This window comes from Micromys minutus (genome assembly GCF_963924665.1).
Source record: "Micromys minutus genome assembly, chromosome: 8".
Taxonomy (NCBI): Eukaryota; Metazoa; Chordata; class Mammalia; order Rodentia; family Muridae; genus Micromys; species Micromys minutus.
The window spans coordinates 50433966-50453048 of record NC_137977.1 but is presented as its reverse complement, the minus strand read 5'-3'; the positions used below and the strand labels follow the sequence as shown (position 1 = coordinate 50453048).

Here is a 19083-nt window from a genome sequence, read left to right as displayed (position 1 = left end):
ATCTCTTAGACCTGGAGTTATAGGTGTTTGTGAGCCACAGATGTTGGTATTGGGGACAAAATCAGAGCTCCTTGAAAGAACAGTAATTGCTCTTAGTCACTGAGCCATTTCTCCTGTCTCTTGATAAATAATCCTTTTAAATATTTATTTATTTATTTATTTAGTTATTTTATATAAGTATACTATAGGTTTCTTCAAACACACCAGAAGAGGGCATCAAATCCCCATCACAGTTGATTGTGAACCACCATGTAAGTGCTGGGAATTGAACTCAGGACCTCTGAAAGAGCAGTCAGTTCTCTTAACCCCCCAGCCATCTCTCCAGCCCATAAATAATCTTTAATTTTTAAAAAATTGTGCTGCTGGAGAGATGGCTCAGGGGTTAAGACCACTTGCTGCTCTTCCAGACACCAAGATTAAATTGCCAGCATCCATGTGATGAATCACAATTTCCATAATTCCAGTTCCAGAGAACCTGACACCCTCTTCTGGCCCCCAAAGGCGCTGTGTGGATGTGATGGATGGATGGATGATGGATGATGGACGGATGGATGATGGATGGATGGATGATAGATGGATGGATGGATGGATGGATGGATGGGTGGGTGGGTGGGTGGGTGGGTGGGTGGATGGATGGATGGATGGATGGATGGATGGATGTGTGAATGGATGGATGGGTGGATAGGTAGATGGATGGATGGATGGATGGATGATGGATGGATGGATGGATGGATGGGTGGATGGATGGGTGGGTGGGTGGATGGATGGATGGATGGATGATGAATGGATGGGTGGATGGATGGATGGATGGATGGATGGATGGGTGGATGGATGGGTGGGTGGGTGGATGGATGGATGGATGATGAATGGATGGGTGGATGGATGGATGGATGATGAATGGATGGGTGGATGGATGGATGGATGGATGGATGGGTGGATGGGTGAATGGATGGATGAATGAATGGGTGAATGGGTGGATGGGTGGGTGATTATATGTATGTATATATGTGTGGAAAGGGTGGATGGATGATGAATGGATGAATAAATAGGTAGGTGGATGGATGGATGGATGGATGGATGAGTCATAGTTACTGATCCATTGGATTTCTGATATAAAATGAAAGAGCCTGGTGTTTTGACTCCAGCCTGTATTCTCAGCTTATATTCTCTGAACTCTGAGTTAAGTAGACCTAGAATTCTAGACTGCTCTGAGCTATCCAGTGAGTTTGAGGCCAGTCTGGTTACATAGTGATACTATTTTTAACATTTAAATGGGGGCTGAAGAGATATGCTTGGCAGTTAAGAGCATTGACTGCTCTTCCAGAGGACCTAGGTTCCATTCCCAGCACCCACATTGTAGCTCACAACCTATAACTCCAGTTCCAGTGAATCTGACACTCCCTTCTGGCCTCTGTGGTGCACACACACATCGGCAAAACACCTATACACATAAAATAACTTTAAAAAGTCACAGCTAAACATGGTCTTTCACACTTTTAATCCCAGGACTTGGGAGACAGAAACAGGCTAGTTTCTCTGAGTTCCATCCAGCCCAGCATATTCTACAAAACAGGTTTCAGACCAGACAAGGCTGATAGTAAGACAGTGTCTCAAACAAAACAAAACAAAACAAAAAGATATTAAAAGTAATGAGGAGGGTGAGTTTCAAACCAATTCTCGAAACAAAAGCAGCAATGAGTCTTTTGGTTCATCACATAATAACCAAGGGTACTGCAAAACATTAAATAAAATACAGAGTGGACTCTGGACTGACCACATGCCCTGCTGCGCCAGGTGATGGGACACTGTGGTTCCCATCTGAACTCCTGGTGCGTGATCATGTCCTCCTCCCTGACAGGATCATTCCTATCTTCCTTATCCGTCGGCCCGAGAACAACATCCCTTACGCCACAGTGGAAGAGGAGCTGATTGGGGAGTTCGTGAAGTATTCCATCCGAGATGGGAAGGAGATCAACTTCCTCAGGCGAGATTCGGAGGCCGGTCAGAAGTGTTGCACCTTCCAACATTGGGTATACCAGAAAACGAGCGGCTGTCTCCTGGTCACGGACATGCAGGGTGAGCAGGACGGACGGCCCAGCTCTGCAGGGGCTGTGGCTTGGGATGTTCCTAAGGTTTCCTTCCTGAGGAAGGAAATGAAAGTGAAGAGAAGGAGAGGTCTGCTGGGTACCAACAAGCACCTTCTCCCCATGATGTTACTCATGTCCCATTGCAAATGATGCTTGGGAAGAATGACTAATAGAAAATAACAGTGCCAGAGATGGAATCTCGGAGGCCACAACTAGAGTTTAGCACCCTTGTTTGAGACGGTGCCTCATAGTCATCGAACGGCATTTTTTCCCAGCAGTATTGTTATTTGAAAATAAAAGGGAACAGGGAAATTTGTACAGGGAAGCTGAAGTAACTCACCATTGCCTTCTCTGCCTGGCTCTGCTTGCAGGTATCAAATCGCTTAAAACTTTATGTGTTGCCAGTGTGGCAAGAAGCAAGTACAGGGGAGTCAATGCCCCGCTGTGAGCAGCACTTGCCTGGTACGAATGGGAGCTGTGGATAGTCACATCTGCCCCCTCAGCCCATGGGCAAGTCATTCTGGGAAACGTGCTCAGTGTAGGCTTCCAGCAGAGGACACTTGCATGTGGGAGTGACTGGGTGTCTATCCGTGTGCTACTGACTGAGCTTCCTCAGTCTTTTTTCTTTCTTTCGGATTTTTGGCTTCTATCTCAAACGAGCTTAATGTACTCAAGACATATATTAGAATTTATTAAATTATATACATGCATATACATGTATATATTAGAATTCATTAAATCAGCCTGTGTTAAAATTGCACACCAGTTGTCTCACACCTAAGAGCTGGGAACCTGGTGTTTCTCAGTGTTTGAGGCTGGGTGCTCAATAGATAGAGAGACCACAGAGACACAGAGAGAAACAAAGACACACAGAGACAGACAGAATGTAGCCTTTATGGAGCTTTGTTTAATAACTACATTTCATGGACCTGCTGTACATCATCAAAGTGAGAAGGTGAACACTGACCCAGCAGGTTGGCTAGACCACAGGAGGGACTAGATCTCTCCACCTTTTGCATGTATTCGCTTTTCTGTGATTTTTATTTAGTCTGTATAGACTATATGATGGCTGCCATGTTACCGATGAAGGAGCTGAGGGCAGCAACAGCGCTTAGTGATGGCCAATCAATCATCTAATGATTGATGATGGGTCCAAGACTCCAACCTACATTTCAGACTCTGGATGTCACACTTCCTTCCCAAGATGACAGGAAACTAAAACTTGTAGTAGATTTACTTTCCAGTGTTCTCAAGTATCCCCTGATGTTAAAAGGTTCTGATGGGTAAGTATCTTCTACAGGGCTCTGAGTGACCCTTGTGAGTCAGCTGGGTCAGAAAACATGTCTTCCAGATGAGCTGATCTGCAGAGGTAGCAATGCCTGTCCCTCCCAGGAATGATTTCACACATGCATTCACACACACACACACACACACACACACACCATTTGGAACGGAGAGCTATTTGTTCTATTCAGATTCTGGCTGTACAATTGTTCTCCCCCCCACCCCCGACCCTAGTTGCCTTCAGAGTTGGTTCTGCACTGAATGTAATTTGTCTGCTGAGAAACAGCACCCTGGAGCTTCCTGTAGTCAGTTTTGCTTCCAGGCACTAGTAAACAACTGCAGTGGAATTTTCCATCTCCCAGTAAATGATGTGTGCTCACATGTGTTGGCACGGCGCTTCCTAACAGTGCTTATTTACGTCTGCCACTCGGAGAAGCCTCTCCGTTGCTGCTGTCACTGTGGCATAAGCTCACCCATCGCTCTGAAGCAACGCCTCCACTTTGTCCACACTGGAGTTAACAGTAAGAGAAATCAAACCAGAAGCAATTGTTCCCGTCCCCTGAGTGCGTTTGCTTGCTTGGAGAGTTTGGTGAGACTTCAGGCAAGTAGGGTCATAGGTGGGGCTGGAACTTGAACCTGAGACCTGGGACCTGTTGAGACCACTAGGCTTTCTAAGGAGCCACCCACAAACTGATTCTGAGAGCAGACTGCTGCTCTTCCTCCCATCAGAGCCAACCCATCGGCCACTATTAGTCTCGCCTTACTTTGACGGGCACACATCAGACTGAGGGTGTTACTCTCCAGCGACTGTTGAAAACCCTTGTTGACAAAACTTAAACCAAATGAGCTCAGTCTCTGGGAAATGCTCCATCTCTGTCTCCCATTTCCACAGAGGAGCTCCAGTACACACACACACACACACACACACACATACACACTACAAACATCCTCAGGCTTGCCCCTAACCTTGACCTTCTACTTTTCTAAACCAAAATGGCAGCTGTCGACAATGAGCAAGGGATGACACTCCACAGTTAAAGCCCCTGTTGCCACATGACTTTAAAAAACTGGGCCTTTCAGGAATGTAGAACTTTGGTGTTTAAACCAAACTTCCCATGAAAAAAAGATGTCCAAAGGGCCATTTGCAATTCGACATCTTTTTAAAAAATTTTTGTACTTCCTACAATAGTGAATGTGCAGCTGGCCTTTGTATGTTCGCCTTGTTAATAGCTTTGGATGAATTAGATTACTCAGTTTTTAAAATCACTGGGATCAAAGTAGCATGCTTGGCTCACAGGTGCAAATACAAAAGCTGGGCTCATTGCTTCTGGGTGACTCACCAGTCCCAACAGCAACAAATGTAGCATTTTTGTCATGCTCTGGGTGGACACTGCTGGACCAGTTCTGCCTTCAGCTTGCCTTCTTCCCTGGGTCTCTGGGATGGAGAGCCCCAGACCAGGTGGCCATTCAATCCTATCCCAGAGTTGGCTTTAGAGAGACCAGCACAGGTGAGCTGCACTGAAGTAGAGCCACTGTAGAAGCAGAATGGATAGAGCAAGAAGATGCTACAAAGGTCCAGGGACCTCCACACTCTGGGCAAGAGAGTAGGTGCTTTTCCCATCTGCTAGCCTGAGAGTGGTTAAGGATAATGGCTGAGGCTGGGGCAGAGGGAGAGTGGGCGGTCCCTTACTGTAGTAGGATGCTCATCTTCCTCATCATGCTGGAAGATAGTAGTTGGTCTATTTTCCTTACACCTCTGGATCCCAAACTGCCTTCCAGCTGCCCTTGCTGAGAGGACAGTAGCACAAAGGGTCCAGTGCGCCTGGGTTTTCAGCGAGGACGTGTGCAGCTTTTTGGCTGAGCCAGAGTGGAAAGCTCAGTAACTTTGGGTTCGGTACTTCCCAACTCTATCGTGGTTCCATGGTATCAAAAGTCTTAAATGGCCAGGCCATGGAGTCTGAATGTTACTGTTCCCAGGCCAATGGCAATGTCTAACCATAAACTTGTGAATGTTCCCTAGAAGCTGGAGATCCCTTGTGCAAATGAGAAATTGCGTAGGTGGGGTTTGGCTTTGAACACGTTGCCTTGAACTTTCTCATTGTTGCTGTTGGCCAAGGCAGCCCTCGACCATACTTCCTTCTATGTAAGGGCTTCCACTTTCAGTGAGGAGCAGGGGACAGCATTTCTTAGGAGAAGGCTCATAGGGAAAGTGCCAAGTCTCAAATTCAGGCAAGGTTAAGTCTGAATGAGGCCTGACTTGGGTACTGCTGTCTGACTCACAAGGCTGCCCTCCCCCATCATTAACCCCTTCTACACACACACAGGTGTGACTGAGGCTCTGGGGGAGCAAAGTCCACATGGGCCCAGAAAGACAATAAGCTTCTCCCTGGTCTGGGTGGGTATCTGACCAATCCTCTCTGTGCCTCCCCTAACCACTCAAACTTTTGTCTTTGCTCTCTCTGCAGGTGTGGGAATGAAGTTAACTGATGTTGGCATAGCAACACTGGCTAAAGGGTAAGTCGGGAAAATGAAACTGGTGTCATTTCACATTGGGCTTCTGGCAAAGGCTGCCCGCTGATGAGGACAGAGTGGATTTCTTGTCTTTGCTGCAAATGGCAAATGATTTGGGGATGAATCCAATTCATTTCCTTTACTTACATAAAATATTTACGGACTTTGTTCTCGGAGAGAAACACATTTGCTTCCTAACTCTGAAGCAAACAAGAATGCTGGCAAACACATTTCCAGACCAACTACTCACAAGAGTGTCGTGGGGAGAAAATATTCTGGCACCATTGAGATGTCTTTCAGCTTACCCCCCCCCCCAAGTTTCTACACTTAGCATCTTCTTTATTGAAAGTTCTTGTTGTTTTTGTCTTTTGCAGTTGAGTACCATAATTACATATAGATGTGTGTGTATACGCAGTCATTTTCCCACAAACAAACAAACAAACAAACAAACAAAAAGCCCAAAGCAAAGCAAACCGAAACCTCCTTTGGGTGGCTCACAGGTACAAGAGATTATCACAGGAGTTAGTCAAATATCTATTTCAGGCTGCTGGTGGTAGCACATGCCTTTAATCCCAGCACTTGGGAGGCAGAGGCAGTCAGAACTCTGTGAGTTCGAGGCCAGCCTGGTCTACATAGTAAGTTCCAGGGACAGCCAGAGCTACACAGAGAAAAATCAAATACTTATGAGTCGTTACTTTTCGTTGCCGTTGTTGATTGTGTTTCTCCGGTTGAATGTGAGAACGTGTGTTTGCTCAGTTGCCTGCTCAGGCGATCTCCCGGTTCTCTGCTTTGCTTGGTCCTCTTTGGAGAAAAAGTGGCTAATCATGATTTCTTCAGACAGTGTTTAAAAAAGCATTCTCCTTTCCTCTGTGTGTGTGTGTGAGCGAGTGAGTGTGTGTGTATGTGTGTGTGTGTGAGCGAGTGAGTGTGTGTGTGTGTGAGCAAGTGAGTGTGTGTGTGTGTGTATGTTCGCGTGTGTGTTCATGCACGCACATCCAGCCACAGTTCCCGTGCGGAGGTGGGAAACCTACCCTGGATGTGGGAGCTGCTCTTCCATGCACATTAAAGGGAGAATGCAGACTGAGCTCTGGTTCTCTGCTTCCTGCCTGCAGATGCAATGTAACCAACAGCTTTCCCTTCTGCCACCTTCCCCGGCCACCCGCCATGACGGGCTGTGCCTGTCAACTGGGATCCAAAATAATCCTTTCCTTATGTAAGTTGCTTTTGTCGAGTATTTTGCTATACTGATGAGAAAGGTAATGGAAGCTGTAGGTTTGATTCGTGAACCCGTGAGAGCCTGTTCTCCGCTTCGTGTTAGACCTTAAGATGCAGTTTGGGTATCTTTCCCTGCTGTCTTCCCTTTGAAAACCTGCTCAGCGATGATAAAATCTGACATCAGAATTGTCTCTCGTTGGCACTGACAAGAGCCCTTATTGCCCGAGGCTTAAGGGCATCTAGGCATGACACTGGGGTTGCAGATAGAATGTGTCAGAGGGGTTATGATGCTATGGGGTGGAGAGGGGGAAGAGGCAGGAGATTTTGGGAGATTTGGTCCAAATCTGGGACAGGCTGCTTACCTTTGTTTCTCCCAATGGTAGCTTGGCTTGGTGCCACAGGCATTTGTCTGATCAGTGGGATATCTGGGTGAGCTTAGCTTCCTTCTGCTGGTGCTATTTTACGCCTGAGGTCCTTTAAAGCCAATCACTGTAGCAGCTGTCCAGAATGAATATTTCCATTAACCTGTGGTACCCTACTTATGAAGACCTCTGATTGTCAGAGCAGTGTTCCAAATGGGGTCTTCTGTGAACAAGACAAATTATATTTCAGAAGACCTGCTTTGGCTTCCCATAGTCTCAGCCAGAGTTACTGTGGGTTTCTGATCATCTCCCTTCCTTCCCACCCACCCCCACTTGACTTCTAGACCCTGCCATGGAGCCCCCCTTTCTCCTCACCTCAGCCAAATGCCAGGAGGCACAAAATTCCATAGCATAACTTAAGACTGGTTCTCAACTTTCCCAGTGCTGCATCTCAACCACAGCATTACTTTGTTGCTGTCTCATAACTGTAATTTTGCTACTGTTATGAATCACAGTGAAAATATCTGATACGGGACATCTGATATGCAACTATGAAAGGCTTGTTCAACCCCCCAAAGAGGTCGCAACCCACAGGCTGGGAACTGCTGACTTAGAAAAACCTTCAACAAAACCAAAGCTTCTCAAGAAGCCCTTAAACCAAGAAGCATATAAAAGTATGGTGATTTACAACATCTTTAGAAGCATGTCAACAGCTTCCAGGAACCAGAGAGCTCCAAACGGCACAACCCCCTCCTAATTTAAAAAAGCAATCCAAGCCCTTGGTTTTGTTCTCAGCTTTAATGTTACTTTTCTAGCCTGGGACAGCTGCCCAGGACCCATTAGAAGAGAGGACAGATGGAGCCAAGAGCAAAACCTGCCTGAGAAGTGTTACTTATGCCTGCTTCCCCACCCAAGTAGAAGTGGGAAGGGAATTCTGCAGTGTTTGAGAGCTTTCAAAAGACAACAGACCTTCCTGTCCAGGTCTTAAAGTTTTCTTTAGAAGTTTAAAGAAAAGAAAAAAACCTGTATTAGAAGTTTGATTGAAAAATCTGATAAAAGTAGACCCTCTCAGAGGATGACGGAAGGACCTGCCCTTTCTTACAGATTCTTATTCTGAAAGTGAACTGTGACAACCGCGCACACTGCGTAGACTCCTGGGCTCTCCCTCCCTCTGGAGCAGAGGCAGAGCCAACCATGATCCAAAGGAGAGGTGCATGAAGGGGAGGGTCAGTAGCATTCTCTTAGTAAAGGAGGGGTGCAGAAGGGTGGAGGGTGGGGGCAGTAGGCTAAGCACCCTTGATGTGCAGGGGTAGATCTCAGATGGTAGAAAGCAAGATCTGACTGAAGAAACGTTGCCCTCCAAGCCAAAGCTGCAGAGGGCGTGTGAATAATGGCAGCAAACTGGGGAAGGGGTCAAGCTCCAAGGTGGTCTGCAGACAGGACGGACGGTTCACACTGGGTGCCATGGAGCAGGAGAAAGGGGAGAGTAAGAGACCCTCAGAGTACAGGAGTGGGGGTGGGTGAGTAAGGACCCATTAAACATACTCTTATTCGTAGCAAGCATCACTTATCACAATGGACAGGGAGACCAGTGAGTTCTATGGCTGATCCCTGGCAGCTCTTGGCCATGGAGAACAGCATCATAAAATGTGGACCTCTGACCTCTGGGTCATTTAAAAGTATCCCCAGGTTGAAGGGGGTGAAGGGAAATAGCCAACTTGGTAAAGTGTTTACTCTCAATTCAGAGAATTCATGTTTTAAAATTCATGTTTTTAAAGGCATGGTAGCAGGGGAAGGGGCAGAGACAGGAAGATCTGTTCTATTTGGTGAGTTCCGTGCCCTTGAGAGACCTTGTTTCAAAAACAAACAAAGCTAAAAGTAGCCAATACATGAAGAATGACATTGAAGCTGTCCTCTGTCCGCTACACTCACACACATGCAGGTGTGTATGTATATAATATACACAAATGAATGAAATACATGTTCCCTATGTCTCAACCTGCACTCTCTCTACGTACATACATACATACATACATACATACATATAGTGTGCAACCTGTCTTGCTCTCCAATTAAGTTAGAAATATTCAAATGAAAAATTGAGATGCTATTTGGTGAATAAATGGTATACTTATAATCTTATAAAATGAGGAGCTGTTACAATTTGTTTATTTGAACTTTATTTGGCATGGTCCTTCAGACGGTCCTGTGTCACACTCCTGAGCTATCCTTGTCTGGAGTCTCATCTGCCCTCCAGCTAAACTGCAGATCTGAACTGGCTCTTGGATCACATCTCTGAGTTGAGCTCCTCAGCCACCTAGGATTCTCCAAGAGAGAAACAAGGAAAGATATTCAGTCTTGTAAATGGAGATTTGGAAACGTAACCAAGACATGCAGGCAGAACAGATCTATACTTATTACCATGGGCTCTGCAAGCGTCTCGCTAGGCAATAATGAAGGTTTGACTTAGCCACTAGAGGGCAGCAGAGACAATGCCTTGTGCTCTCTCTCTCTCTCTCTCTCTCTCTCTCTCTCTCTCTCTGCTTAAAAAAAAAAAAAAAAAAAAAAAAAAAAAAAAAAAAAAAGAGGACCCAGTCACATGGCTAGATGGAAGTAAAACAAAGAAGCACTCTGAGCATACCTTCCAGTAACTGTTGTGCCACATTAAGATGGTTATGAGTAACCTCCAAGGACACCCTGGCTGCCAAACATGACAGTCCTTTGGAAGGAAGAACAGGGATTGTCTGGCATTCCTGACATGGAAACCACATGTAAGAGCCTCAGACTTGTTCCCTGAAGAGGGCCAAAAGTGCAGTGGGCAGGGCAGCTGTAGCTGAGGGTTTCACTGGCTGGCACAGGTCTGCTGCCTGCGGGTGGGCTCAGCTACAAGAGACAAGGCTCTGCCCTCGGAATCAAGAGCAGTTCCCTAAGAAGTCCTTGTGTGCCCACTGGCAGAAGGGACAAGGGCTACCTGGATGCTTAACCCAGTCCAGTGTCACACATGAGTGCCCACGGAGAGGAACCAGCAACAGTGACTAGAACATGTGAAGGAATAGAATCTCCTCATCGGTACCGCACCCCAGAAAGGTTTGTATGTAACACTGGAAGCACTACTTAAAGCAATTCACGGGTCTGCCAGCAGGGTTGAAAGCAAAGAGACTTGGATCAAACTTCCCCAGTTTTTGAATGCGCCCCACAGAAAGACCGATGCCATTGTACAACATCAAATATTTGAGATGGCTCGCCAACACCAGGCTTCTGAGAATTCATAGACCCAATACACTGGTACCTTAACACCCTAAATATCTACTCCAGATTGCTGCCATTGTCACCTACCTTGGAAGGTGGCCTGCCTTCCAGTTTTATTTGACCAAGCCATAGTGCCATAGAGATAGTTGGTCCATTGGCTGATATATCTGACTAGTCCTTTTCACCGAGGCTGATTGGAGATTTTTGAGGGAGCGGGGACCTTCTTACTGTTTGGGCGAGACTGACATTACAGTAGTGAGCTACGTGTGTGCTTGGATCTCCAAGGCCCAGCAGAGCCAGACAGAACACATCTCCACGCCAGGTAGAAATAACATGGTGGTCTTCTGGCCCCTGCCTAGAAATCTTATTTTAAAAACAAGCTCTGTTGAAGTAACTAGAGTAGGGAGCCATGGAGGTCCTCTTACTCCTTTATCAAAACCCTGATCCTTTGCAGGACCCCAGGGACTCCCGGGTGAACTCCTGATAGGTTGTTATCTGGCCCTGTGGACAATTGTGAACACATCTAAAGAAGAGCCTGGTGAACTCCTGTTCACCCCACCCCAATCGGTGGCTAGAAACAGGGGGGAGACAAGGAAGAGTCAAGGCTACCAGGACGCCCAGAGAGGGTCTGAGCAGATCAGGAATGAATGGAGACCAGACTCGAGCTGTCCAGAAGAATCTTCCAGTGCCTTCAGGAAAGTCTAAAGCAAGTGCAGTGTTTGGTGGCAGGACACACAAGGGACAAAGAAAGGGAAAAGCAGGGATGGCTTCCATGGAGGCAGCAGGCTGTCGCCTAGTCTAAGACTGAGGGAAGAGCCATGGGACTAGAAGCCGACTTTGCTCTAAGGAAACAGATATTAGAGCCCTTGCTTGACCATAATGTGACTTACCCCTGGGCTGCAGGGGGGAGGGGAGTAGAAAGTCTGGACTGGGTAGGAAGTGAGTACCTCAGTGGTCCCGGGAGGGGGTGGCAGTGGCCAGAGCTGGCTGAGTTTGTGGAGATCGGCTGCTTGAAGGTCACCTGTCCAAACAGAATGCCAACAATTAGACTCCCTCAGACTACAACTTCTCTAGACAACACAGATGTGTTTTCCAGAACACCCCAAAACATCCCTTAGATTTTCACAGAGGCATTTTTCAGTTTCTACTGTCATCTAAATTGGGGAACACTCTGGGTTCAGTAGTTTAAAAGGTTTTGCAAGTGTGAGATTTCGTAAGATGTTTAAAGGATTGGATATGTATTTTGTCTGTATCGGGGAAGAGGTAGAGATTAAATAGAACTTTTATGCAATTTATAATATTCCAGCCTCAGGGGGTAGTTTAATACTACAGCATGAACTTAGCATGTTCAAAAACTTGTACTGAAAACAAAAATGTTTCCCATATAGCAACTTGTGGGATTTTGGCTCCTTAGACAACTGTTGGAAAGTGACAACCCCCAGGGCAAATGTCCTCAGCTCATCTCTCCTCAGAATGTCAGCTCCAGCTCTAAATGTCTCCCTGAACCTGTGCTCAAGCTCCTCCCTCTGCCACCTTTGCCCTGGGATGCCATCTGAGTGCCTGTGAGGCCTTATAAATGGCATCTTTGTTGGGGAATACTCCCACTATAAGCTGCCGTGTTTACTAGCCCTTTAAGATGGCAGCCTCCAGAAAAGCCACACAGCTCCTCAACCCTGGGGTTCTCCCGAAATGCCTGTCATGTAGCTGGTGCCACCAAAGAAAGGATGAGTGTGAAGTAATGAGTGCATGGTGAGATTTCAGATCACTGAAAGACTCCCCAGTGGTCCTTATATGTAGACAACAGCCCAACCAACTAATGAGCAAATCCAGGCTTTATTTTCAGACACACACACACACACACACACACACAGAGAGAGAGAGAGAGAGAGACAGAGAGACAGAGAGACAGAGGGAGAGGGATGGAGGGAGAGAGAGAAAGAGAGAGAGAGAGAGAGAGAGAGAGAGAGAGAGAGAGAGAGAGAGAGAGAGAGAGAGAGACTTCTGTTCCTATATTAAAAGCCTGTTTTGGCTCATAGTTTCCACCAACGCCTTCATATAGGCCCATGATGGGTCAAGAGGTCACAGCTTGAATGTGCAGCAGAGGAAAATACAAAACCTCATGGCCAAAGTAGGGCACCCTTCAAAGACACATCTGCTCAGTAAACTTTCTTCACTAGGCCTACCATCATGAGGACCACGCCTTTTGAAGACATTCTAGATTTAAACCATAGCACACATGTACACACAACTGTATGCACACATACACACTCACACACATACCTAGGACTAGAATATACCTGTATCCTCAGATTGATGTCCTTGTCCTTGTAACTATTTCCTACAAATGGACACTTTCTCCAAAAAGGATATGACGCCACAGGCACCCTAGATGGTTTCCGGTTTGCTTCTAAAAAGATTACCAACACTCGGGGAAACCGCTCTTTAGGTTTTCCTGATCTTACCCAGCATTCTTTAAACAACCCCTTGTGTGGCTGCAGCCCAGCCAGAGCTGGAGGCTTCTGCAGGCTTGCTCTCCAGTTCCTTTCTCTGGGTGTTTGGAGGCAGTATCGCACAGGGAAGCTGAGAGAAAGCCGCCTGAGAAGGCTGGTCACAGTCGCCTGCCGCTGTTTGTATTAAGCCTAAAAGTTCCTGCCAGTCTCATCGTGTTGGGAGGAGACATTTTGAAGCATGAAATCAACCTCACACTGTTTCCGACACACAGTGAGTGTCACATCTCTGTACCCTGTTTCTGTCACACGTGTTTCATCTCTGTGGAGTGAGGGCAAGACTGTAGAAACAGCTTCCCGGCTCCTTCCTGGGGAATAACACAGTGTGGGTTTATCATGTTGTTGAACATGGGATTCGAGAACCAAGTTCATACTGTATCTCCATTTAAATATCAAGGCCTTTCTAAAGCCACGTAGGGATTAGAGATTCTGAAGAGAGTGGTTTGGATTACTCAAAACTTATTAGTAAGTGTGGAACTTCAGCCCCTAACCAGACCACCATTTTAGCAAGTTCCCATGCAGCTCCCACACACCACTCCCATTGTGTGTGTGTGTGTGTGGAGGGGGGTACTTGTTAATAGACACATTGGATGGCACCCCCTACTGTCCATTGGCTGTTCCACTTTTGCACATTTTGGAAAATTATTGTAACTGAAGATTAAAGAGCAAAGATCCAACAAGTAAGATCCAGCACAGCTAAGGTTCCTAAAACTGAAAATATATTGGGGAAAAAAAAGTCACAAATACAAAGTTTCATCCCATCATGCTAGAGTCTCAGGCCTGCCATAAAAATTACCACTAAAGTAATGCTTAAGACAATAAAAATGTCTGGTTTCATAGTTCCGGAAGCTCTAAGCCTGAAAGGTGCCAGCCGGGATCTTAGCTTTGCTTTTTTGTTTTCCTGTTGCTGTGACTTAAAAACAAACAAACAAAGCTCTGACCAAGGCCATTTCAGGGAGCAAAGGTTTGCCTGGCTCACACTTCACGAGTATGTTTGTCATGAAGACCATGGAAGCAAAGGGGACGAAGGTTGGAGGAAATGAAGTTCACATGACATGCACAGTCAGGACCCCATCCCAGGGACTGGTGCATTCTATGGCGGGCAACCTCCCAATCTCAATTAATGTAAAACAACTCCCCAGAGGTGTGCTCAGAGGTCCTTCTCCTACATTCTAGATACCATCAACTTGATGATCAAGATTAACTGTCACAGCGGGGCCAGTTCATCTGGAGTCTGTCCCATGTCTGTCTCTCTCCTTCTGGTGGTTGACTGCAATCCTTGCTGGTTATTGATTTGTGATGCCTCGGTAGAACTCTTCCTCAGATGTCAGACGGCATCCCTGTGTGCCATGCATGGACATCTGTAATATTGGAATCAAGGGCCCACCCTACTCCAATAGGATCTCATCTTAAGTCACTAGATCTACAGTGGCTATTATTTTAAAACAATATCACACTCTGGGCTTCCTGGAAGGACAGAATTTGGGGGTTACTTTGCAAGTCTGTGTGTCTAACCAACAAGAAACGTAGTTGTGAGTTTCTGTAGTGGTACTCATGTTAGAACAATATCTCCAAAGTCTAGATCTGTGGTCTCCACCCAGCCCGAGGGCAGCAGATGGTATATGGCTTGCCAATCAGGTCACAAGCTGAGGACTGTTTCCTATCACTTTGGATAGGTGACAGCTTGGTGGATTACACTCATGTCCCTTGAATGCATCTGTGGCTAATTGGTCTAGAAACATGGATGCTGCCTTATTTTTTCTTCCCATGCAAAAACCATTTCATGGTAATGAATGCCAGTTTAAGTGAACAACAGGCCAAAGCCTGTTCCCAGTTGAGGCACAGAACAAATTTAGAGGAGAGGGAAAGTCTTAATTCTGTAGATACCAGGTTGCAAAACCTAAAAATAACCCATGTGCATCTGGAAAACCCAGTCAGTATTGCCTGGGTCCAGCCAGCTTCTAAGTGTATTCTGGCTTGAGTATCCCCTCTGAAGGTTTGTATGCTTAAGGCTTAGTGTCTAGTGAGGGGAACTGCTAAGAGCCGAGGCCTGGGTGGAAGGCAGACTGTGGGGAGATCAACAGGAAAGGAATGAGGGCCTATAAGGCAAGATCGCAGCACACACTTGGCCCCTTCTGTACTTGACCATTACTCTACCATAGTGCAGTGTAGCTGAGGCCAGCATGTAGCAGCCACATTTGGAATCTCTAGCCACCAGAATCATGAGCCAAAAGCAAAGCAAAACAAAACAAAACGGTCCTTTTCTTTTCAAATTACATCTGGGTAGCATTGAGTATTTTGTTATTATAAAAGCAAACAGGAAAGAGCAAGTCAGAAGTATGCTGTGGGAACCCATCTGGGCTAAGATCAAAGAGCTGATGGGCTGGTGTCTATTTACTTGTTCTTTGAGCATCCACACTAAAAGCCTCCTCTGGACAGAAATCCTGGACACAAATCGTTGTCTTGGGAGCGATGACACCTGTGGAGAGATATGGATATAGATTCCCAATTCTAAAGGTGGATCTGGTCCTCAGGAAGATACAGAGAACAGACTGAAGGAATTCATCCCCATACTGTGGAAAAGGCTCAGTATGTTCCAGGGACTCTGCCCTCCAGCCTGATCTTGCCGAGACTGGGAGCTGAGAAAGCATATCTTAGGCCGTACAAGGCTGTTTTACCATGCCTGTGTGTGACACCCTATCCACAGCCAGATACACTCTAGTTTCTACTGTGTCATGTCATGCCCTGGGTTGTCTCCCTCTAACACATGCAAACACACACATACACACACACACACACACACACACACACACCAGGAGGGGATGCTCAGGCAGGAAGGAAGTGCACCCAGGCTAGCATTTGACATTTCCTGGAGTCTTTTACAGAAGATAAAAATGTAAAGACTTGAGAGGACTAGACTAGAGAGGTGACTAGGAGCTGGAGAGATGACTCAATAGTTAAGAGTGTTGGCTGCTCTTCCAGAGGACCCAAGTTCAGTTCCTCTAAGGAGTAGAACCTTGAGTTAGCACATGGAACTTGGATTTTTGGGGTAGCTTAATGAAAGATCTGCAGGATCAGTTTTCTAGCTACAAAATTAATATCAAAGAGTGTAGCTTCCTACCCAGAGCCCAAAAGAGCCTGTGACCATATTATTTCCCTCCCTTCTGTGTGTATATGTGTTTATATGGTGTATGTGGATGTATGTTTGTATATGTGTGTTTGCATGTGCATGTGGGCAGAAGTCAGAGGTTGATGTCTGGTGTGCTCTATTGCTCTTCATATTTTGAGACAGGGTCTCTCAATGAACCTGGTGCTTCCTGGCTGGGTAGACTAGCTGGCCAGCAAGCTCTGGGGATCTATCTAACTTCAGCCCACTCCCCAGGACTGGAGTTGCAGATCTGTGCACCTTATGGCCTTTTACATGGTTGTATGGGTCTGAACACATACCCTCATGTTTCTGTGGTGGGTATTTTACTGACTGGGTCATAACCCCACTCCAGAGTACTGTTAGGCCAGCCTCAGGTCAGTGGCTTCCTTTTTCCCTTCATAGTCCTAGGTAGTGAAATTAGGGTTCATTAATGCTAGGCAAATGCTCTACCACTGAGCTACATCCCCAACCTCACAAGTGGCTTTCTTGATGAGTCTTATTCATCTACAGGTAGACAGAGACACTTTGGGGCCTGTGCTTGTGCCATTGGAGGGGCATGCTGACCTGCCACGCTTAGCATGGGAAACCACTGTCATTCACAGTTCAAGCCCCAATTGTCCTAACCTAACATAATATCTCTGAGAGTCCTCCTGGGGAAGGCATCAGATGGCTCTCCCTACAACCAGCTGCAAACAAAAGCCCAGGCTCCTCTCCTCCGAGGACAGGTGGGAGGTCATGGGAGAGAGATCTGTCCTGTGAGGAGGGTCCAGAGAGCTGCCTTTGCATCTCTCCTTCTGCATCACCCAGCTTTGTGTCCTTGGGCCTTCCATCCCTCAGATTGAATTCTTTCAATTACAAATAAAAGGGTCTATACTAAATAATTTATCCTAGTCCCAAACTTATAGTATTATTTATTCAGGGTTTGTGAGTGAGATAGGGTGGCTTATTTATTGTTTTTCCATGTCACTGCAATGAAATACCCAACAAGAACAGGAGACAGAGCTTTATTTTGGCTCACAGTTTCTGAGTTTCTATCCTTACGGGGAAGTCAATGGCAGAGCAATTCAGATCATGGCAGCTGGAGTGTGTGACAGAGGCTGTTCACATCATGGCCGACCAGGAAGGAGAGTAAGACAGGAAGTGGGAAGGGATAACACACCCATTAAGGACCATCTCCCCAGCTTCCAGTGACCTACTTGCATCAGCTAGGCCCTACCTCCCAAAGTTTTCAGATCCTCCCAAAATAGCTCAGTCAGAGGAGGACCGAAGATTCCAAACCGTAAGCCTGTGGGAGAGCTCTCCGACTCAAACCACAGCCAGTGGCTTGCAAGTACAGCCACGTTCATTATTACGGCTGAGAGGAAATTTGTCTGTATTGTGGCTGCCAGCAACTCTTTGATTTTATTGAATTCTACACTCTTCTTTTTTCTTTTCTCATTGTCAACCATGTGACTGTTCTTTACCGAAAATGGGAATAAGCGTATTTCCCATGCACCATTAGTTTCTCTTTCAAATATTTCTTTTGAAACTGGTGAAACATCTCTTTAAAAGTAACGTCTGTTCACTCCTCCTTGCAGGTACAAAGGGTTTAAGGGCAACTGCTCCATGACCTTCATTGATCAGTTCAGAGCGCTGCACCAGTGTAACAAGTACTGTAAAATGCTGGGACTGAAATCCCTTCAAAACAACAGCCAGAAGCCCAAGAAAACAATCCTCGGGAAAGGCAGAGTCCAGACAAACTCCACACCAGTGAAGGCGCCTGAGTCTGGGATGCCCACAGAAAAGAAAACCTAGCATCTCTCATCCCTTGGTGACTAGTGACCACCAGCCAGCAGGGCACAGGCTTGCAAGTACCCATCTGCAAACACACTGGGGACACAGCCTGCAGCCTGCAGAGTACCAGTCCTATTCCGTTCACTGTCACTCGCTGTCTGCTGAAAGGATGGTATGGCTCTTTCTGACTAGCCTTGTAGGGAGTGTCAGCAGTTCTGCTGATGGTCTTAAGGACAGCCCACTGTTTGTGTACACAGCTAGCGTTTCTACCCCACCCCCTCGCACCATATGTCTATTTGTGCGTCTGTTGACAAGAGTTCCACACTGCCTTGCAACTGGCCACGGTCAAAATCCTTCCCACCTCCACTCCTCACCTCGGGATGTCTGGACGTTTCTGCAACCATGAATGTCAAGTTGTATCAGTGTCGCCTACCTTATTGTCACCGGGGGCGGTTATCCGGATGTGAGGTCACTTCCTGGCACTACCCACACAGCCTGGCACCGTGTTCTGTTTCATTAAATTCATGTTTAAGCAAAGAGGGTAAAGCGTATTTGCCTTCATAGCCATGTGCTCGTTGGATTCTGTTCTTTCCCACATTCCTCCAGGGTTTTGTAATTTAGAAGTTTCCTAAAAGGTTGACTGGAACACTCGATGTTTGCACCCGTGTTTTCTCATCTTACAACTGAGGTTCCATCATGTTCTAGATTCGGTCTGGTAAGGTTGGGTGCAGCAGAAACAGGGGCCCTGCCCTCCCTTGTTCATGATGGCTCTCCTCTAGGTCACCCTCCTTCCCTGTTGTATCCTAGGAAGGGCAGAAGCTATGGTGGCTGTGCCTGAAGCCCTGTCTCAGAGGGACTGGCTGGCTTTTGTTAGAACACTCCTGGCTTCTTTAGCTTTAAAATCCTGTTCCTTGCTATCTAAAATCCTATTCCCTGCTGGGTCTGGT

At 46.5% G+C, this 19083-nt stretch overlaps 1 protein-coding gene across 2 annotated transcripts in view; it reads left to right on the top strand.

Annotated features, from left to right (window-relative positions):
* Nucleotides 1-18664, top strand: part of ALPK2 (alpha kinase 2) — a 119122-nt gene extending 100458 nt beyond the window's left edge. For both annotated transcript variants that reach the window (XM_080920371.1, XM_080920372.1), the window contains 3 exons: nt 1859-2076; nt 5837-5885; nt 17941-18664. In XM_080920371.1, coding sequence (XP_080776497.1) covers nt 1859-2076; nt 5837-5885; nt 17941-18157 — 484 coding nt within the window. In that variant the 3' untranslated portion in view covers nt 18158-18664. The remainder of the gene's footprint in view (nt 1-1858; nt 2077-5836; nt 5886-17940) is intronic.
* The last annotated feature ends 419 nt before the right edge of the window (nt 18665-19083 follow it).